The 21,762-nt window shown below is 34.5% G+C and overlaps 2 protein-coding genes, 1 long non-coding RNA gene and 1 other non-coding gene across 9 annotated transcripts; 1 reads left to right on the forward strand and 3 right to left on the reverse strand.

Annotated features, from left to right (window-relative positions):
* Positions 1-6: 6 nt before the first annotated feature.
* Positions 7-2,067, reverse strand: LOC101207763. The gene is made up of 2 exons (XR_004217844.1): positions 1,039-2,067; positions 7-505 (listed from the first exon to the last, which is right to left on the reverse strand). It is a non-coding gene; the product is annotated as an uncharacterized LOC101207763 (long non-coding RNA).
* Positions 2,068-5,698: 3,631 nt separating this feature from the next.
* LOC101207520 (eukaryotic translation initiation factor) lies at positions 5,699-11,385 on the reverse strand. Of its 2 annotated transcripts, XR_004217294.1 has the most exons (10): positions 10,883-11,385; positions 10,552-10,623; positions 10,012-10,107; positions 9,549-9,764; positions 8,705-8,799; positions 8,217-8,304; positions 7,786-8,136; positions 7,444-7,686; positions 6,150-7,352; positions 5,699-5,846 (listed from the first exon to the last, which is right to left on the reverse strand). XR_004217294.1 is itself a non-coding variant. In XM_004146623.3 (9 exons), the coding sequence occupies exons 1-9, from the start codon at positions 11,072-11,074 to the stop codon at positions 6,306-6,308; spliced, it is 2,400 nt and encodes a 799-aa protein (XP_004146671.1). In that variant the 5' UTR covers positions 11,075-11,385; the 3' UTR covers positions 5,872-6,305. The 2 variants fall into 2 exon arrangements, 1 of the variants encoding a protein (XP_004146671.1); XM_004146623.3 differs by lacking the exon at positions 5,699-5,846 and having other exon boundaries at positions 5,872-7,352.
* A 2,357-nt stretch (positions 11,386-13,742) lies between these two features.
* Positions 13,743-13,827, forward strand: TRNAM-CAU. The gene is given in 2 exon segments: positions 13,743-13,780; positions 13,792-13,827. It is a non-coding gene; the product is annotated as a tRNA-Met (tRNA).
* A 518-nt stretch (positions 13,828-14,345) lies between these two features.
* On the reverse strand, positions 14,346-20,634 carry LOC101220529 (AUGMIN subunit 8). 5 transcript variants are annotated; one of them, XM_011657320.2, is made up of 7 exons: positions 20,433-20,634; positions 17,484-18,898; positions 17,206-17,325; positions 16,492-16,608; positions 16,323-16,412; positions 15,371-15,478; positions 14,346-14,941 (listed from the first exon to the last, which is right to left on the reverse strand). In XM_011657320.2, exons 2-7 carry the CDS (start codon positions 18,786-18,788, stop codon positions 14,870-14,872), a joined length of 1,812 nt encoding a protein of 603 aa, XP_011655622.1. In that variant the 5' UTR covers positions 18,789-18,898; positions 20,433-20,634; the 3' UTR covers positions 14,346-14,869. The 5 variants fall into 5 exon arrangements, with proteins under 5 accessions (XP_011655622.1, XP_011655617.1, XP_011655620.1 ...); XM_011657315.2 differs by having other exon boundaries at positions 20,351-20,634; XM_011657318.2 differs by lacking the exon at positions 20,433-20,634 and adding an exon at positions 19,356-19,677.
* Between the last annotated feature and the right edge of the window lie 1,128 nt (positions 20,635-21,762).

Genomic DNA, 21,762 nt, shown 5'->3' on the forward strand with positions numbered 1-21,762 from the left:
TCAATGTCCCAAACAACCTTACCCTCTTGAGTAAATCAGACTCATAGGAAAGAGATGCTAAAACCAAATTTAATCCCGAGTCAAAAGACAAAGGAAATTACAAGTTACTAACTTTGAAGCGTGGGAAACAGACTTGGAAGAAAAAGATTCTGGTCTACAAAGTAAAAAAGAGTGTAGAGAATAAAGCGTTATGAAGCTTCAACGTCAAGTTTTCCAACACTAACATTTGGTTAAGCCATTACTTAACCATGACACTTGCAACCTGCTCTGCTAAAACCCTACAACAGAGTTTGTTGTGCTTAAAAACCTTTAACAACAACACAGAAACCAAGGAATCCAAATGAAACTTTCCACACCAACGAAGAAATTGATTTGATCCATAAAGAGTTAGCATCATTCTTCGAGTGTCCGTGATGAATGTCGTTCGCACCACCGTAAACTGCTTTTGCTCTCATAACTGTCGCCACTGAAGCTCCACCATGTAATTCTTCACTGCTCTGTACATCTGTGGATCCAACAACACTTTGGATTGATTAGGGAAAATTTGTTTTTCAAAAAGCTATTTCTTATTTAAACAGTTTTTTCTAATAAACATTTAAGATGCTTGGGACATTGAGTTATTATTATAGTATGTATTTGGAATGCATGCTATGTTGGGCAGGATATATACCAGATAGAAAATAGAAAATGACAAACAATGTGCCAAAGAGTGAGAGGATGAGTAGACAGTAGTATGGATTTTTTGTTGTAAATATTGGTCTATCACCGATAGATCATACGAGTCTATGAGTGATACAAGTCTATCAGTCATAATTTTGCTATATTTGCAATTTTTTTCTAATGTTGCTATATTTTTAATTATTATTCCTCAAATGGCTATCAATTATAATTACCCTAGTAAATATTGTAGTAAAAGATGATTTAAAATAGTAACCCTAAATATGGAGTGAGCTCTTGTAACATGAAAGATAAAGCAAACACATGCCCCAAACCACTTTCCGGTCTTCAAGTGAAAAATTCAAAAGATAGATTTGTTACCTTTTCTGGGCCTCCCCTGCTTCAGCTGCTTGTTATGATCATCAGCTTTGGTGGTGAAATTGGTTTCGCATAGGCAAAATGGAAGAAGATAGAGGAAAATAATGGAGAAGAGGAACAAAAGTAATAGCCCTTTCTTCATGTGGATTGATTTTGATATTCAAATTCAATCTTCAATGAGTAAATGAAGGGTTGAAACTTCTCTTTTTAAACACTGAAAAGAACCAAACCAACAGTAGCCCCTATAAAGTGTATATAGCTTATAGAGACATATATGGATTGGAATATATACTCACAAAATAATGTTCTTTAAAAAAAAAAAATCTTAAGAGAATTCTAAACTTACTTCTTAGGTAATTTAATGTGTGGCTTAAAATGGACCCCTTTTTTGTAAATTCTTCTTGAAATGTAAATGTAAATGAGTCGTATACGAGCATTTAGAACTTTTAATCAAGTGTACCAATTAAGTTAGAATATAATAGACTCGTCTTAGGGATTGCCATTATTAATAAATTCTGGGGAATAGTATCACCCACATGATATTCTTAGAATATAACATTTATCTAATTTCAAGTAAAATAAGCAATTTATTAATCATCAAGATGAGATATCATTATGTTTAAGTCTTAGTGTATATATTTTTTTTTATTTAAAAAAGGTATCTGGCTATTGATTCTTTTTATGTATTAACTATGAAGTAAAGAACATTACATAATAGTTATGTAAAACAAAAAAGGAAAAGAAAATGTGTGTAGACAGAACCTGAAACCTAAAGTAAACTTATGTGGAAAGATAATGATGATGGACAGAAACTTATGATAGAAAGTGCTTTTGTGAGAGAAAGGAAGAAGATAGCAACAAATTGACCAAAAAAAACAAAAAAAAGGAACTTGCATTTGAGTAGATATTTCAGTAAATTTAGGACGTTTGGATGACTAAAGAAAAATGTATTTTTAAAAAATCACTTTTCAAAACTATTTTAATAAAAATGGTTTAAAATATCTTTGAAATGCTACTCTAATCTTAATCAATTAAAATCTTAAACTAATATATGAAAACTATATATTATAATTGCTTTTAAAAATTATGCATATATTAACTTTTAAATGTGTAAAGTTCTTTAAATATTGATTTTACAAAATGGAAGTTTAAAATAAATTCATAGAGTAGTTTTCAAAGAAAATTGGGTTGAAGAGTTTAAATAAATTCATTTAGGAAAGTTAAAGGGTTACTGCATTTATTACAACACTTTTACAAACAAAAAAAGAGTTGAGGGTTATTTTCTAAATTTCACATATATTTTTCTAAATGAACATAAGAAAGAGTATAATAGGATTATAAAAGTTGATGGTATAGAATCCCCTCAAAAATGGATGTATTTTCATTTAAAAATGGGAAAAAAAGAAAAAGAAAAAAATTGTGCTTTTAATATGATTCCAAAGAGGTAAGGTTCTTGAAGAGAGATTGGAGAAGGAAAAAAGGAAAAGGTGTGTTTGAATTGAAGAAGAAGAAGAAGAAGAAGAAGAGATGGGAAAATATTGTTCTGATGAGTCACTTTTAGATGATAAAAAGAATATAATTCCTTTCCTCTCATATCGTTCCCCAAATCAAAATTCTATTCAATTTGCTTCCCCACTTAACGTAAAAATACGAAGGAATAATCCCCCAAAATTCACCCATTTTTCCCTTTATGGCGAACAAAAAAACAAATTTGAAGAACAAAATTCATGATCAAAACCAAGCAAATCCCCATATCCTCTTCATATCAAAATTGAATCAACAAAAGCTTTTGCATACAATGGCAGCTTTTGCATACAATGGCAGTGAAAAGAGAACAAATAAAAAAAAACATTACCCCTACATTTCTTCATCTTGATCTTCATCATCGAGGTGAGTTAAAATAAATTAGATTATGCAGAATGGACCAAAAAATTCCGAACCAAATGTACGACAAAGAAACCGTTAGACGACAACCATGGGAGGAATAGTTGCGACGACGCCAAGCACGTTGGTGATTGCGTCTTCGACGTTTCCTAATCGAATCACGGCTAGATCTCAAGCGTTTGAGAGAGATTTTAGTACCAGCGAGCTCATGAGGATGCGCTTTGGTCTTATTGTTTCGAGCAGCTCTTTGGTTGCTAAGAGGTGGAGAAAGATGTGGATCGGAGGAAGGGAGGTGTTCTTCTTCGTTGGTTGTTTGTTGGGGAAGATTGGAAGGAGTTGACGAATCTGTATGAGCGAAAATCAAGTTGAGTTGCGAGGCCAGAATAAGAAGAGGCGCAATTATTAAGAGAACATGGAGGGGTTTAAGATCAGCCATGGATATGAATATATGAGGAATGAGAATGGGAGTGGGAATGGGAATGGGAATGGGGGATCCATTGAAGTAAGAAAAAAGGGAGAAACAAGAAAAGGAAGAGACTAATATTAGAAGGGTTTGAATTTGAAGGCTCTCTCTCTTTTTGTTCCAAATTTGTATAATTCATTCATAACCATATCCTCTGTCGATGTAGCTTCAGAGGACATGCTTTGAAGAACTAAAACCACGATTTGCTTCCTTCATTTGAACCCATCCGAAATTTTGGTTTTCTACTCAAGAATTGGTTTGCTTTGGTTTGGTTCGGTTTGGTTTTGGATTTGTGAATCAAATGCTAAACCAAATCGACCTATTTATATTATATATAAAATTGAAGGGCTCAAATCAAACAAACAATTTGGTTCAATATATATAAAGTTGAAGCTTTGATCCCAACCAACTATAAGTCTGTGTAACAAAAATTAAATGAATTGAATGGAGAATCGTATATGAGTAAAAGAAAATCACAAGAACATCGCAAGCACAAACGCTATGTTGAAACAAATCACAGAGCCCACATTAAAGAACGACGACGACGACACTCGGGCGGACGACGATGTAGTCGAACGACCTGCAATTACACCGGACCGAACTCCTCTTTTGATACTGATTTTTTCGGTCAAGGAGGTGCCGGAATCCTTGTCCCCTGGCCGATTGGAATCCTGGATATGATCGGAAGAGGAGATAGCTGGGAGAGATTCAGAGAAAAGGAGAAGAGAAATAAGGGCAATCGGAAGTAAGAAGCGGTGAATTGCAGCAGCCATTGGAGGGGTTTAAGAGAAAGAGAATTAATTGATGTAAATTTGTGAGTGATGGTATAGATTTATATAAAGTTTGAGTGAGATATGTTTTGGGGAATTTTACAATCGCTTACATTTTCCGGGAAATATGAGATTTTCTTAGGGAAACTTCGTATTGTTGCTTTTGAATGTCAAAAAGAAAAATCACAATGTTCATATTTGAACAAAAGTTTAATAATTCGTTCATAGAAATTGGTAATTGAAAATTAAGAAGTAAGAAGACGTGTGTTTCAATTTGACTTGTATTTTAATGATGGAAATGGAAGTGGAAAAGCCACAGCTTCGTCCACTACTTCCACGCGTTCAGGTTTATAAACTCTCCACTTCCAATTTGTTGAATAGGGAAAAAAATAAATTAAATGAACTATAGAAAGTGATAGAATTTTGGTAGGACAATAAAATAAACTAAAATATTTATAAATTATAATAAAATTTTATATAATTTTATATTTATTATTAATAAAATTTATAAAAATATATCGTTGGTGGACAGAATGTGAAATTTTATTAAGTAAAATGTGTTATTTTTGACAAGTTTCTTTTAATATTTTGTAACTTTTTAAAATATCCCAACAAAAATCTATAAACCGTGTTTTAACAAAAACATAAAAGGGCCAACTTTAATTATAAATAATAGAAATTAAATTCTGTTTTTAAATAAGGAAAAAATTATTAGCAAAAGGATAAGTTTTAGCAATCATTTGCTAAATTATATATATATATATATATTCATGAGTCATGTCCACTTGAGGAAAGTCTTCTCATAGTATATGGTCAACTTTGATTACATTCATAAAGAAAATATATGTATACAAATATGAATATTCTATCAAAATCATAGAAATAAACTAAATATACCATTTAACTTGACCTAATTTGTACGAGTATCATTTTATGGTTTAATTAAGAAGAAAAAAACACTCAATGGCAAAAGGATAAGTTTTAGCAATAATCAGCTTAAATAAATATATTGCGATAGACTAACGTGCTATAATGAGGAAAGTGTTGTGATACTTAATGGGAAGGAAGAAGTGGTCAAGCTTTAAATCATAAAAAGTACATACTTAGCCATTGATTATCATCAATTTGAAAATGTGTACAAGTACAATGCCATGTACTTCAAACCAAATACGAAGCTTTGTTCTTTTGAAAAATGATTCTTTCTTTCGAACTCCATAAATACACTATCAATAACTATGTGAATATGTTTTTGAAAGTAAGAGTATAAATGCTAATGAAAAAACGAAGTAACAAAACAAGTCCTACTACACTTCAAAGAAGAGGGTCTACAATTAAACAAATTTCAAAATACAAAAAAAATTATTGTATTAGTGAATTTCCAGAAATAAAACCACTAATTTTTAAATGAACATTTTTGCTCTACAAAACTTTGGTTTCAATTCTGAAAATATACATAAAATGTAAAAAAAAAACAAAAAAAAAAAAAAAAAAAAAAAAAACAAAGGAGATATATAGTAATTGTAATGTAAAATAAAGAAATAAAGGGAAAAAACAAAAATACAAACGGGAAATATGTATTAACTATGGGCTTAATTTGGAAACGCAGTCTAAGAAATAAATCTGCCCACACGATCCAATATGAAAGAGCATTTAAATCCCAAGAGATCAATCAAAGGTTCATTCATTTCCTCGAACTGTAAAGGAAAAAAAAAAAGGAAATTGATGTGTAAACTTAGCTCAATTTAATAGTCAACAAGACCCAAATAAAAATAAATAAATAAAAAATGAAAGGATTCAACATTTTCTTAAAAAAATATATATAAAAATAACAGGATCCCTTGAAGGGAACACTCTTTTGAGTTATTCAGCCATATGATTTAGCCATGTTTGGGAGAGCAAAATCCATGGCATTATGGGGTTTGATTTTCACTCTCAATAAACATGCTACAGACTCCGGAAACAAAAAAAAAAAAAATATACAACTCAATTAAAATTACCTGTTCTTTGTAGCCACCTTATCAGATAAGGAACAATACATGTGTGTCATGTGATGAAGGCAAACGAAACGGAGCACGCTGCAACAAAACTAAGTGCGACAAGTTTCATCTGATGCCTGTAACTAGAACAACTTGAAGCAAATAAGACTTGCCCTTTCAATATGCCAGACTTCGACAGTCCTCGATATCAGATGCCAACGAATCCAATAATCCTCGCCCAGACACATTAGAGCTGATAGTTTGCAACACACCATCAAATACATCTTTCCTGAACCTGTCATCTTCCACCTTCTTAATGGCTTCTTTCACCACCTGAAAATCTAAACACCGGGATAGAACAAGTTTCCCAATTATCTCACCAAAATTGATGGGCGCTTTTGGCAAATCAATACCTGCGTCATGGAGCATAGACGCATATCCCAAACATCCAGTTTCAATGTCACTGGTTGTAAAGACCTTCTTGGAGAATAAATAGTCAAGAAACTTTACAACCGCTTCAACACAGGGTGGGCTTTCCTCTAGAGCTAAGGAAATGGCTTCTTTTACTACCTCAGGGTGGTAAGCCGGTGACATAAGTTCTTCCACACACTGTAAAGCTTCATCCAAAAACCGGATACTGAAATATTCTTCAAGAAGGGAGAGAGTTTTCTTTTTGAGATCATCTTGTTTTAAAGATGCGACTGGAGCCTGTGGTCTCTCCGCCAGTGGAGTGACTGTTACTGCTGTAATAGGTTTATGAACCTGACCAGCAGGCTCTAATCCATGCCCAAAGTTAACAGGACGAGCAGTAGATCCACCTGCACCCTGACCTTGCAATAGAGCACTAGTCTTATTATTAATGAGCCCACCGGTACCCTGGGGCAGTAGCCTTGCATTTAATGTTGGTGCTTTGCCAACCAACGGTTGACCACGTCCAGCATACTGGATACCAGATCCGTCTGCCCCCCTTGTTATAGAACGAGCCCTAGGTACCTCCCAATTGTCATTATCCATACCTGGCATACCAGGCATCTTCCTTGTTCCAGGCATCCCAGGCATCATGCCCCCAAAACCAGGACGATTGATAGGAAAGCCTCCAGGGCTAGTGTTGCCGGCAGAACCAGACGTAACACGACTATTTCTGATAGTAACAGTAGCACCAGGGCGTAGTCCCAGATTTTTTTCTGCCTCTGAATGTATTTCAGTTATAGTTTTGGCTTTAACCTGTAGGAAGAAAAGGGTGAAAGCATTAGAACAAAAGATCTAACATTCTGTTGGACCCATCAGAAAAGAGAGTGGGAGATCGAGGGTCTACCTCCTCACGCCTAGGAACCCAATTGTTAGCACGCAAATCAAGAACATCACGGAGCATGAATTTCAATCGTGGGGCCAACTGAGTGTGTGTGGTCAGTTCTTTCAATCGGCCAAAGTACATGTCATTAATACGGCGCGATTTAGTGTTCTCGTCTAGCTGCTTACCTATGGTGTTAAAGAATTGACAGATTGCCTCGACATTTTCTTCGGCAGGACAGGTTTTGTTATCTGGTCCTAAAAGTTCCTGATACATCACACGATATCAGAAATTGCAGAGCATTTTACAAAATATTATGGAGGGGTGAAACATTAGCAATAATACCGATATGCTTTAAATAAAGACCTGGACAATGTGGTGGACAATCTTCTCAGGCACCATCTTTTGCTTTAGAAGCTCTCCAATCAATCGAATATTTCCAAGAGTACGAAGTTTCACAAGTCTGTCTTTATCTCTGCGCTCACCCTCTTGTTCAGGGGCAGTCATCTGCCTAACCTCTTCCCTCAACTTGTCTGCACCTTCAAAAGCCTCCTGACAGATATTTAAGAGGACTCGTTTAAAAGTAATTTCCCTACCACCCGGTTCATCAGAGGGAAATTGAGGTAGCTTCTGGTTCAGATCGGAACACAATTGTGCATACATGGGGCAAAATGTGGGCTCAAGAACAGCCTTGTCAAAAATGAGTGAAATGACATCCTGCATTACAAGCATTGTGAGGTTGGGGAAATAAGTAACACCACCTAGAATCAAACAAGTAGATGAAGAATGAAGATAACCTTCAAAATATCAGCAGAGGTGATTCCAGAGTCAATTAGCTGACCCTTGAGGAGATCAAACTTTTCTGGTGTTAACTTGTTCAATATCCTGCATGATCAAGGCAATTCATCTCAAGTTAACGAAGGTTTTGAAGCATGTGCCTCAAAAGTCACCATCGATTTTCAAACATTGGTCTTGTAGAAAATGAGGCACTAGACCTGCAGCTTGAGCCTAGGCGCACGCCCAAGAGAGTGTTTTAAAACAAGGGCTTGACACAGGGCATTCTAAACATTTTAAGATATTGAATAAATCTTGATGTAATTGCGCTAAGAATTTATCCTATTGACCAGGACTTCAATACAGGTAATGGTATAGAATGCATAAGCATGAAAAGATTGAGTGATAATTCATTAATTACAACAATACTCAAATCCAATTCAAAATTATAAATGGAAGCCAAAAAGAGAATATACAAGGATAGTTGTGATTTGTGAAGAATATGTATTACCCCTTTACAGTCTTCAAGACACGATCCTTATCAGAGAGATTTCCTCTCCTAGCTGACCATGGTACCTCAGCTTTGATTAATGTAGGAGGTGCTCCCTAAAATAAGTAAAGTGATGTGAACTAATTAGATATAGGGCTTTCAGAGCAGCAATTTAATAACAAAAATGAAGTGGAGTGAAAAGGGACCAAAGCATAAGTGCCCTGCACGTAAGTCATTTTTCCCCCAGTAATTCGGTCAAGAAAAATATTTGGTTTGTCTGAATCATGTATTTTTAAAGAAAAGGAGAAGAAATAATTTTCAATGAGATAAAATGAAACAATACGTGGATATGCAAAAAACTCCCTTATAAGAAGGGACTCCAACCATGCATAACCATACCTATAGTGTAATTACAAAAAAGAAAATCGAGATCGAAGTATACAAAAAACATGAAAACAAACAAGGGACCAAACAGACATTTATCTTGTCAATGATTTTGTAACAGCAGAACAGCTTTATATATGGCACATCATTTCCAGAAAAAAATGCCTTAAACTGAGAACATACAGCTCAGATAAGAAGTTTTCACTCAGCTCAGTTATCAAAAGTAAAATAAATTGATTTAAAGGGATTGCACAAGAAGTAGTCAGTTGAGCTAACAAGTTGTCAGAATAAACTACAAACTTCGATATGTATATCATAAAATTTCTGAGGCAGACCATGTACAACTTCAATGCTATTTGATTTTATATGAGGTTTGGATCTTGTTTGAAATAAAAGTTGGGCAAAGATGTTTTTATCTGAATGTATACACATTTCAACTGTATCAACTAGTGAAAAATGAAGGAAGAAATACAAAAATTACCCCTTGGTTAGAAGTGGTTCGGGTCCAAGATGAGTGAGAATCTTGACGATTCAAGTTATTCGCATCTTGCTGTCTAGAGTCAAAATGACCACCAAAATCTCTGTCTCGATTGGTTTCCCTGGACCTCTCCTCACCGGAAGGAGAGAATTGGGCAGAGCGCCCACGCCAGTCACGATTGTCAGGCTCAGAATACCGATTCTGAGACTGATTGAGTTGCTACAAACAAGGACAGGGAGAAGTTAAAATCCTGCATTCTACAAGTTACCCTTAACAAATTTGAAGGGAGACGTGTGGTTAAGAAAATCATTTGGTGCAGATAAAAATAACATTAAATTTAAACTAATGACCTCTTGTGTGTGTGTGTGTGTGTGTGTGTGTGTGTGTGTGTGAGAGAGAGAGAGAGAGAGAGAGAGAGAGAAAGCAAGAAGAAAACCAATTGACTGAACAAACAACAAATACTTACATTGCTCTCTCCACGACTCCAACTTTGTTCCTCGCCAAAAATTTCCACTTCAATTTCCCGTTTAAGTTTTAGTATATCATCTGGAACTTCCACACCCTTCAAGAAACAAGAGAAATCGGGTATTCAGAAAACATCCAAAGACAGCTATGCCATTCTAAACAAATTCATAATGTCTGTCTTCCCAGAGAAAGTATCAATAAAAGTATGCAAAACGGTAGACAGTGATAGAAAGAAGTATCAACAATACAGATAACTGTGACATTGAAATATTTAAAACTAGGTAGCAGCTGTCAGTGCTTTTTCTTCATTTAGAAACCAAAAGAGAGATTAAAAAAAAAAGAAGGAGCAATGCCAATGAGGCAATTATCATAATAACTAAAAGAACAAAACAAATGAGAGAAAATGTATATCAATCAAAATATCCCAAGAACAACCAAAAGTTAAAAACTTTCATTTGATTATGAATTCAGCTTACGAGAAATTGAGAAAGAGGAAGTAGACACATGCACCGCAAAGACTAAATGAGACCATAATGTTTACCTCCCGAAGCTGCAAAAGCTGATCTCGGGTATATCGAACACGCTCACGACCCTCAAACCGTGAATCTCCACCCTACAAAAAGGAAAAACAGAATGGGAGTTAAAGTGACGCCCATACAAAATTAAAAAAGAAAGCAAAAACAAAAACCGCAACAATTTCAATAAAATATTTAGGACAATGGATCAATTCAAGAGGAAACTAAACCTAATCAACTTGGACGATTCGATTTGAAAATCCGAAATTGTAATCTTAACTCAGAGAGCCAAGATCCAAATGAAAGAAGGCGAGTTAGTAAAATAGAAGCCAAGAAAAGAAGATGAATGGGACGTACCTTTACAGAAAAAGAAGCGGAAGAAGCGGAAGCGGCATGGGGACGAAGGGTAGGGAGATCAGGGGAAAAAGAACCGAAAGCAAAAGAAGATGAAGAGGAAGATGAAGATGAAAGGTCAAAGCGAGGACCAAGGAGTCTAGGACGACCGCCACCAGGTCTCAAGCTTAGAACAGTTTGATCACCTTTCTGCATAACTCGATCTATGGCAGATGGAGGAAAACGCCGGCGCAAAAAGGAAGAAGAAAAGGGTGGGAAAGAGAAGAAGATTGAGAGGGATTGGATTGGATAGGGATTGAGATTTTTGAAAGAAGGGAAGTGATTGAAGGTTTTTGGTTTTTATGGGTTTCTCTCTGGACGAGGGAGAGAGAGAAGAAGAAGAAGAAGAGAGAAAGCGATGAACCGGTTGCGGGAAAGCCTAAAAAACCCTTCTTTTCCTTTTCCTTTTCCTTTTCCTTTTCCTTTCCCCACACACACTGTTCCACTCTCAAAGCACTCCAATCCTTTCCCTCTTTTTTCTTTCTTTTTTACCCTCCGTTATATATAAATATAGAAATTGTATCTAAAATTACTATTTCTTTTTATTACAACCGTTGCGAGGTTAGAGATGGAACTACCTCCTTCCAACATATAAGCTCTCCAACCTTTTCTTCCACACCCATCAACCCAAAAGCTCTCCAACTCCTTAATCATCCATCATCATCATCTTATTCTTTTTCTTTTGCTCCATTTTTCAATCTATGCCCCTACTTCTCCCTCCATAATTCATATACAAAATTAAATCAAATACATTTTTATATATCCCATGCTTACATCAATATATGAGATAATAAAAGTTTTATTATTCTATTCTTCTTCTTATCCATACAATTACATTTTTATGTATCCTTCTACCAATACATGAGATCATTATACTTCAATTATAAACATCAAATCATCACAAATTTCAACTTTTAAATTTTCAAAGTATATATAATTATTTTTTAAGAAATATATATAACAAAGTGAACGAAAATAATTAGCAACATTTAGATTTTATTAACGATAGTACATTTGTTTCTATAAAGCTATCAAATACAAAGTTAAATATTTGATTTACTCTTTACCATTAAAATAAAATGATCCCAAATGTAATCATTAAAAGAAAAAGAAAAATATTTGATTGGATTGAGATGATAAAATAGATTATGGGTATGTGAATTGATTGATGATAAAGAAAAAAGATTTATGAAATGATTAAACTAATTTACTTACAATACCTAGTTATTTGACCAATTCATAAAATGTATCTAATGAATTATGAGTTCAATACATATGTTCAGAAGTTCAAACGAAATTTGGTCCAAGATTCAAATTTGATGATAAAAATGAAATTTTTGCTTACTTCATGTGAAAGCGTCGTTTTGTTCTCAAACCATGCATGAAGCTTTAAATGCCCGTTCTAGCTTCTAGCTCATTTTTCTCTTTCTTCATCAGACACAACTATAATTTTTTTATAAAAACAATTCTCACTCTAGCTTCTCTTTCTAGCTTATAACTCCTTTGGGTAAGCAAAAAAATTGATTAGTAAAATAATAAAACAATTTAGATATTTGATATTTATTCCTTAATCCATATATGATTTTCTTGGTAATGAAACAAAATACAGTTTTTTATTTTTTAATATTACATGACTACCTATTTTTGGTAACTATTCCAAAATAGTTTAGATAACCTTTATCATTTTTAAACCAAAAAAAAAAAAAAAAACGAGCTTAATTTATGAATAATTGGATCCACTAACCTCCATTTTGAAGACGAGGTTTGGATCCACTGACTCATGGTTATTATAATAAAAAGAACATTTTTCATTTTCAAAATCATTTTGAAACCTGACTTTCCAAACCGGTTTTGATGAGATGAAAGTAAGTTTAATAATGTTAAAATCACTTCCTAATTATCTTCATTAATATAATTAAAAAAAATTGTGATTTCAATTTTTTTCATTTAATAAAATCCAATAAAATTTAGAAATGAAGTTTGTAACTTTTAAAATTTAAAACATTTGTAGATTTTTATTAGTATAGTCATCCACACCCGAAGTGAAACTTTGTTATATTTGATAAATATTTTAGTTCTATATTCAAATTTGAAACACAAATTTTATAATTGATGTATAATTTAAAATCAATATGATAGTTTCAAGTAGACAACTCCACCCCATTTTGTTGACTTTTTAAAGTGTTGTTAGAAGGTGAGCCCATAGTCTATTCTATTCAAGATTTGAAGGCAACTTTAGCCCACTGCTTTGTGATTTATCTCTATGTTTCTTTTGGAGTGATTCACTTAAAGTTTTAAATTTTCATTTAACCTATAATTATAATTAATTATAATATTCTTTTCAAATACAATAAAATTAAAATGGATTGCAACTACGGTAGACTATTATCACAATCTATTACATATAGACTAATACTTCTATGTATTTTAATATGTTTTTTCTTTAAAATATTTTATTTTTATTTTATTTTATTTCGTTTTCTAAATAAACTATATTAAAAACTCAGAAAGCTCAAAAATAGCTACGAAACAACAATTTGACTATATTAGTCGACACTCGTCAAATGCGATAGAGAGGACTTTCAAATATCAATTAAGACATTACACATCATAATATAAGATAAAACCCAACAAGCTAAATCGTGTCACTTTGTTGAACGTGATTGTATTGTATTATTGAGAGTGAACTCCCTCCAAAATCGTTCATTGAGAGATAGAGACATTTTGAGTAGTATGTGATTAAGTGTACGACCCAATCATTGCGCCTACAAAACCACCATCACTTATCAATTTATTCTAAAATTGAAAATGCATGACAACAGCAGGGGTGGTGGCGCAGTTGGCTAGCGCGTAGGTCTCATAGCTTAAGAGTTATCCTGAGGTCGAGAGTTCGAGCCTCTCTCACCCCATCCTTTTTATTTTTATTATTATTATTTTTCAATTTACATGGCCTTATTTGAGGCCCAATTATTGAAGGGAGAATTGTGACTTTTTAACCCACTCATGTTCAATGGGTATGGGTATGCTTTAAAAGACTTTAAAATAGTTACTCAACCTGCTAAGTTTTAATACATTTTAACCTCCACATTCTCCCATGATAATATTAAGTCCAACTCAACACCTTACATTTCAATTCAAAATACCTAAAGTCACGATGTTAAAAGATAATGATATTATCAATTTTAGATATAAACTCTTATGACTTTACTTTTGGTTTCATACGAAACTCATCAAGCCATGAATCTTTCACTCATCAAGTCATCCATTCTTGTTTAGTCTAGATCAAATCACTCTCAACTAGGCCAACTTTTCACAAAAGGCCATTCCTTATCCGATTTTCTCATGTACGAATCACCATGACTATATCATCAAGGTACAAAAACATACTTTTGTGCAAGGAGCAATCTCTAGAACCACTCGTTAAGGATAACAACCAATCAAATATTCTCATTATTGTATAATATTGTTTACTTTAGTCATAAGCCTTCGTAGCTTCCATTTTGGTTTCACCCAAAAAGTCTACTACTATTTAAGATAGTTGTTATCACTAATACACAATGGATCTACCAAAGTACCAACCATGTAAATGGAAACAGAAGTGAACTTGAACTGAACTATGCAGGACTTCTCTAGAGTGGAAGTTGCATGATGACCCTTCAATATCATTGCCATCTCCATTACTTTACAATTTCTTGCAGGTGGAAAGAATAAGCCAGAGAGGTTCTTGTAATGGAAAAATTGTGTAAAGGTTGAAGAAAATTTTCAAAAGATAAATAGATTAAAATTAGAGAAAAAGATTTACATCTACAGAATCCCGCTAAGAATTTAAAGGGTGAATTTACATGCGGGAGAAGACTGGATATGGAAGAATAACTCGTCATTTTCTTCTTCAATGAGGGTAAACAAATAGAAATAGATGGGTTTTGTTGTTAGCTTACTTAGCCTAACCGTCTAAAACTGGGAGACATTTTCCAATCCTTGTTTCATTTGTATGAGATGTGTCCACAAACTCTGCTCCTCAACCTGCTTTCAAATTGCATATTGTTACTTGTATTTCTAGAGTCAAGTAATAAGATTCAATTGTGCTTGATGCAATAACTGTTAGTTTCAAGCAAACCAGATTCTTGTTTTCAATGACATTCCAAATAGTTAAAATCACTTATAAAAGGCTTTTAATAATTTTAAATCAATAATTGATTTTGAGTGATTAAAGGTATGTTTCAAGGTGGTTTTAAACAAGAATTCTTTTTAACACTTCTGATAAATTAATCCTAATCATTTCTCATGAGGAATGACTGAGTTGCTTAACAAAATTCATAAATAAAATTTGGGTAATGGCTTTGTGTATTCACTTCAATGAGATTTGTGGGAAAGTAAAAAAATTCCAAATCAAGATTAAGAGAATCAAGTCCATTCGTCAATTTATACGACCGTGAAATATATCATCCTCACCTGCAAAGCCGCTCTTGATGCTAACAATGCTATACATTCATCAAGCATAGCTTTTTCTTGGGCTGCGACAATAGTAAGTTCAAAAACTAACGTCTGCATTACCTTCACCTGGAAAGCAAATAAGAAGATGAACAGAAGACAACACTGATTACAACTGCGGCCAAGAAAACTCCCAACCAAATAACCGACTCTAATGTATACTGAGTCGGTTAAGTATAAATTATAAATATCTAACTATTGTTCATCCAGACATCAGAAAACAATACAATAAATCAGATTTTCAATGCCCTAAAAGACGGACAAGTACAAGACAAAGCCACTTTATGATGAAAAACAATACAGATATAAAAAAGAACACGGCAGGCGATATAATGTGGAGCATTTTCACGACCACACAAATAACGACAAAATTTATTAATAAATCAAGGTTCCTAGGCACTTTATTTGTAAATCGTCCATATGATTTGATCTTTCCTAGAAAGGAGACAGTACAGCAAATTAAAGTTCCTTTCACTATGATGGATGATAAATTGTCGTGGAATCCATGAGCCAAACGTAATAAATTACGTCACCTGAAGATTCCAAATAGTACTAGTATGTATTTATAGCAATTATTGGGGAGATGATAAACATGATTATTATTAAAAAAAAATTAATATCCGTAACATGTAGATCTCACAGGATAGAATGCTAACTGGTTGAGGGAGGAATACAAATCAGAGGTAATTTGTTGGATGACAAGGGCTTAGATACTTGCAGCATTAAGTTCATCTCCTCTAGCTATTATGATCAGAAGCATTCTTATTCACAAGTAGTAAGAACGTGAATTGCATTATAAGCTGACAAGATTGGTCCATGTCCATAAAATTGCAAGGCTTTTGATTTCAAGGAAGATGTGAAGGGAAATATTAAATATTGATAACACTGAAAGAGGAGTTATATTTAAGTATACCCTTGGGAGTAAAGAGCAAATGGAGGATCCCATTGCCTGCATCACCTCAACGGCCGAACAAATTGCACCATTTAAAGAACCAGCATCTGCCTGTAAATAAGCAAGTATTGTCAGTTACCAATATTTGAATTCCTATAACTATAGCAAATTACTGGCCAATGTAGCATACTTTAGCCCCTCCAGTTACTGGAACACGAAGAGTGCTCGACTCCAAATCATCTATGACACCTGATAAGGATTGATTATGAATTCTTTCAAGCACAGCCCATTCGTTGAGGCACCTCATCTGCATCAATTAAATGCAGCATATAAATATCGCACCACTTCGGTGAAGCATATATGAGAGTAGACGGTTGTTCAAGCTTCAAATAAAAGGAGGGGAATTGTAACTACAAATTCAAAGGACTAGAAAGGCTCTGGTTTAATACATTAACCACAAAAGAAAAATGAAATATATTTCTCAAAGAAAATACTTCACCTAAAAACTAACCCTGTTAAAACATTGGCTGTTAGTTATGCGTCTACGTTGGTGGAGAAAAAAACATGTTCCTTACTCTGCTACTCGAAGTTAAAATTTTATGCTAAAACGTTATACATTACTATGTGAAACAAAGAGGTTCAGAGCACATGCCAAAATACCTACTGCAAAGGTTTCAGGTTTTATTCATAATCCTTACACCATGGCTGGCAAGTACAATGCCAGAAACTAAATCACATCCGTAACAAGGATTTTGGTTAAAGTCTGTTGAGGCAAGTATCAAGTTATGTAAATCGAGCACCACCTATACTCAAAACTGCGTATTGCACTGAAAGTATAAAGGTACCGTGCTATATAGACTATGCTAATGATATATAATAGCTTTCAGTAATTTAGTCGTATTACTTGATCATTCATAATAGAGATCAATTTGAGCTCTTGCTTCAGCTGTTGGAGATTGATCCTTTTTCTGATCACTGAATCCCAAAGATTTAATGTTGTAGTCCATACGCCAAGAAGAGTTTTCTGCACCAAAGCACAGAATTTATTAATCTATAGCAAAGATTAAATCATTGCAAGTAAAAGTAATCACGTCTAGTGCCAACAGAGCACGTCGTCATGTTCTAGCCAAAAAAGGGTTTATAATCAAGCAAGATGTCATACATTAAAAGTTAAAACCCTACCTCTGCTATCACCTCCTGATTATGAAGGACAACCTCGGCCCGTGCATTAGCACATCTCCACTGCAGATGTCTATTATATAGAAGCCGTAGCTTATGAGCACCTTCTATGTAGCTCGCCGTTTTCTTTCCCTTCTTATAATCTGCTATGAAACTAAGGACAGAAGTTGAAGCATTGGATTGAGTAGAATTTGAAGGTTTAATTCGCGATGAACTAATTCCCTGAGGAGGTGGAGTTGATGGTCTTAAACGAGATGGACTAACTCCTCTAGCAACAGAGGATAATACTGGTGTCTTGGAAGGTGAAGATGGACGTGGGCAAAGAGTAGGCGAGTCATATCTCCCAACTCGGTTAGCTGTTATTTTAATGCCTGCTACACTTGAAGAGACGACCTTGTTAGCTGCAGATTCCTGCATTGAATTGTCGTTAGCTGAATTTGCGTCAAATTCTTCCCTACTCCTTCCATCAACGTATGATAACCTCGCAACACCACTGGTGGATTTCTGTAAAGGTTTGTTCACAATCTCACCAGTAGTTGCCCTTGTAGAAGATAAACCACTTCCTCGGAGTGACTTATGTAAGCTTGGGACTCTTTTATCGGTGAGATCCACAGTACATTTCAATGAATTGGAAGATGCTTTCGCACCAACTCTACTTGGCCATCTCTGATGATCTACGAATTGGGCCCGTGACCCATCAACTGGCTTGGAATTCTCTGATTGACCATACCCATTTTTACCTCTAAGAGGACTCTTCTTTCTTTCTGGCGTGTGCTTCCGTGAAACAGCTTGCGTTTCAGCTTGTTTAGATGAGAAATTAGACGAAGGCCTCAGAGTTCGATCAGAAGGAGAAGATAACACGGGTTTTTCCTTCTTACAAACAGGAATAGAAATTGTATCAGATTGGAATGAGACGCTCAAACTTCTCATCGTAGAGGGCCATAAACTCTCAGTTCGACCACCAATCACCCTTTTCGATAGCAACTGTACATCTGCAGGTGTACCGTGAATTGGTGTGGCTGGGCTTGGAGGAGAAGGGGGTGTGGAGGGTCGCTTCCTTTCTGCTGATTGAGCTCTTTTAAGAACCGATTGGGAAGATGCAGAAACCGGCCGCGTGATGCTTGGTGATGGGCAACGCCGAGGTCCAGACAACGATGAAGGTGAAGATGGGTTGTTCTTGGAACGCGAGGGAGACCGTGTGGCAACTTCATTGTTCTTTGCTGCAGGAACCAACGGTTGTCTTGGCGTCGTTGCTGCTGCTTCTACTGTATACTTTCTAAATGCCCGCCCCGATTCGCATACATCCATCCAAACTATTGAAATCAGACCATAGCGATAGATTTCTTCACATAACTACACAATTTGCATTCCCTTTAATCTGGAAAAAACAGTACTCACGAAAAGAAAGATCCTTTTCCCTGCATTGTATCGGCCACCACAAATGCACGGTTAAAAAAATGAAAGAAAAAGAAAGGAATAGAATCAACATCAAAGTAAAGAAATAGAAACGAAAAACTAGCCAACATACAATTCTATTCTACAGCAGGAAAAGATCAATAGAACGGCGAACCTGAAATTGAAACACTAAAGCTAATACACACTCGAATATGATTAGTTCCTAATCAAGCAATGCTCTCAACCGAAGTTAGATCAGAACAACGAAAGGAAGAGAAAGACAAGGTAGGGTAAAAAACGGGCCACTTAAGAAAAGGGGAACTGCCATAAATTGCATCAACGTCTAATTGTTACGGCTTTTGATTCGGGTTGCTTTGACACAAATGGCATTTACAGAGTAGAGGTCCCCTCAGAAACTCTCGAGCAGGAGGATAGAGAGTGTGGGCTTTTGCAGGATAAGAATGGGAAGTGGAACTTAACTGGAACTTATTTGGCTATACGGATAGTTGGGGCTGAAAACATGAAAGATTTCGTACATTCCCACTCACAATTTTCTTCACTTTCATCTTCTTCTTCTGTGTAAACTTCTCTCTTCATAAAGATCCTTTCATTAAAAACAATTCTGAAACTTGTAAAAGTAAAGAAGTCGCATTACCCAAGTTTCTAAATCAGAAATAATACTTGTAGGTCTATGGGACCAGGTGAAATTGAAAATGTATCATTCAACTCCAACTGTCAATGTTTAATTAGAAAAACAAAACAATACTAATTAAAAAAAAAAAAAAATCAACTAATACACCATTGAATTTGCTTGTGAGCAATATTAACTTTTCTCTTACACAAAATGGTGGACATCCACGTGCAAAGAGAAGAACCTTTGTCCGTTTAGAGAATTTACATGGCCGTAATAAATGGAAATATTAATTACCAAACCAAAGTCAACACGAAAGAAAACGCATTGAAACAAAAATTTAAGATTTATTATGGTTATGTGCAGAGATTAGAAAAGAACAAAGAGTTTTAATATTCCCCTCTTCCTCTTTACAACTTCCATAATTCGACTGCGGCTATCAATAAATGCCAATGAAATTTTCAAGGGTTTTGTAAATTGTAAAGGAATCCCTTCTCAGTGCTCGAATTTCGACAGATTCGTGCATCTAATACTGCAGACCGGCATACGCTGCGCCCTTACTGTTCATATAAATCTCTCGACAGAAATTGCAGAGATCTTGCAGAGACAGAATATAAATAAAACTACGAGACGTACTCGAATTTTCAGAAAATACAAACACGACAAATAAAATTCAGTAATTATACTCTTCAATTTCCATTTATTAAAAAAAAAAGATCCAACGCCTTTTACGGATGATTCACGAGAAATACTTCAAACTTATTATAGAAAACAAAACACAGTATCAGCTACTCAAAAGAAACAAAAAAAAAAAAAAAAAGAAGAGAGAATCAAAAAGAAAAACCTCGCAGGAACATTCAAAATCGAATTGGATTCTCGGAATTCAATGAAGAAGACATTAAAGAGCTGAAGTAAAGACTTCTCACCGGAAAAGGTGGCGGAGGAATCAATTTGAAACCGAAAATCAGAGGAAATAAGAGGGAATTAATTTGATGGGAGAAATCCGGGCGTAAGGTTTTTGGGAAGTGGAAGGAGGATTAAGGCGTAGAGAGGGGTTTAGAGTTGAGGGAGTTGAGATTATCGAAGAACTTTGAAGAGAGGGAGAAGAAATGGAAAAGCGCGAGAAAATTAAAATGAGTTTCATTAATAAATAATTAAAGGGGTTTAATTGGAAAACGAGAAAACGGTTATAATTAGAACTTTTGAGATGGTAGGGACCATTAGAGACGGTTGCTTTCGCGCCACCTCCTTTTTTTTTTCTTAATCCTTCACTTTAATTATAATATCCATCCATAAGCTTTATTATTTATTCTCTAACATTCGTCAAATTAAACCACAGAACGGAACAACTTACTCTTTAACCCTTCCGCCTAATTCATATTTTATTCCAACAAAATTTATTGGTACGGTTCCTATCTGTAAATGTCTATTCTCTCCAGTGCTGACTGTGGATAGAAGTGAAATTAATTTTGTTATATTTATAAATAATTTAATTTATTTTGCTATATTTTAAAATATTTTTATAGAACTACTTTCATATATATTTTATATATGTATAATAGATAATTAATCGTTAACATATCTATTTGTTGTTGGTAATGACTTGGACTTTTGGCCCATGACAAAAGAACATCGTGAGAGAAAGTAGTATGACGGAGATTTGCATGTGAGTTTCCAAATGGTGGTGGCCGAGAAACTTTTCCCTACATACATGCATCGTTACTTATTCGGTCGACTTTAGGCGGCCACTCTCACGTGTAAAAGTAATAACATTTTTTCTACTTTTTTTTTCTTCCATTTACCCCAAGTAATTTACAATTTTATTAATATTTTTCTTAGATGTATTGTTTCTTGAAAATTTGTCATTTTATTTCTTTCATGTCTTGGTTTGTATTTGTTCTATCATATGTCATTTGAGTTAGGCTAATCTTGACATATATAGAAAAGTTAATAGTATAAAAATGAATCAAGAACGTATAGAATAAAACAACTATGTCAACTTAAGAGTACCTTATCTAATTTTTTTAACTAACATTCTAGGAGATTCAAATATGTAAAGGGGAAAATGGTATTGAATTCTCATTATTGTATATTTGGGTGGGGGACCTAACTCTTAGGGCATGGGCAACCATTAATTGTAACGAAACAAAAAGAAAAAATGGTACTAAAGTAAAACAAAAGACTATGATGCACTTGTTTTTTATATGGAATGAAAGGAGTATATTTGTTGATATTTTGGTTCTTTGTTGTAGGAGA

The sequence above is a fragment of the Cucumis sativus genome, chromosome 1 (genome assembly GCF_000004075.3).
Source record: "Cucumis sativus cultivar 9930 chromosome 1, Cucumber_9930_V3, whole genome shotgun sequence".
NCBI classification, from domain to species: domain Eukaryota; kingdom Viridiplantae; phylum Streptophyta; class Magnoliopsida; order Cucurbitales; family Cucurbitaceae; genus Cucumis; species Cucumis sativus.

What these genes read in the sequence shown, in the direction of transcription:
- LOC101220529 (XM_011657320.2), bottom strand. Translation starts at nt 18,788, where the DNA reads ATGGATGTATGCGAATCGGGGCGGGCATTTAGAAAGTATACAGTAGAA. An exon ending in TTTGCTCTTTACTCCCAAGG is followed by an intron (nt 15,479 to 16,322) that starts GTATACTTAAAT and finishes TTTGCTTTCCAG; the next exon opens with GTGAAGGTAATGCAGACGTT. An exon ending in CATCAAGAGCGGCTTTGCAG is followed by an intron (nt 14,942 to 15,370) that starts GTGAGGATGATA and finishes ATTTGAAAGCAG; the next exon opens with GTTGAGGAGCAGAGTTTGTG.
- LOC101207520 (XM_004146623.3), bottom strand. Translation starts at nt 11,074, where the DNA reads ATGCAGAAAGGTGATCAAACTGTTCTAAGCTTGAGACCTGGTGGCGGT. An exon ending in AGCTTTTGCAGCTTCGGGAG is followed by an intron (nt 10,108 to 10,551) that starts GTAAACATTATG and finishes TGTTTCTTGAAG; the next exon opens with GGTGTGGAAGTTCCAGATGA. An exon ending in GTCTTGAAGACTGTAAAGGG is followed by an intron (nt 8,305 to 8,704) that starts GTAATACATATT and finishes TTGATCATGCAG; the next exon opens with GATATTGAACAAGTTAACAC.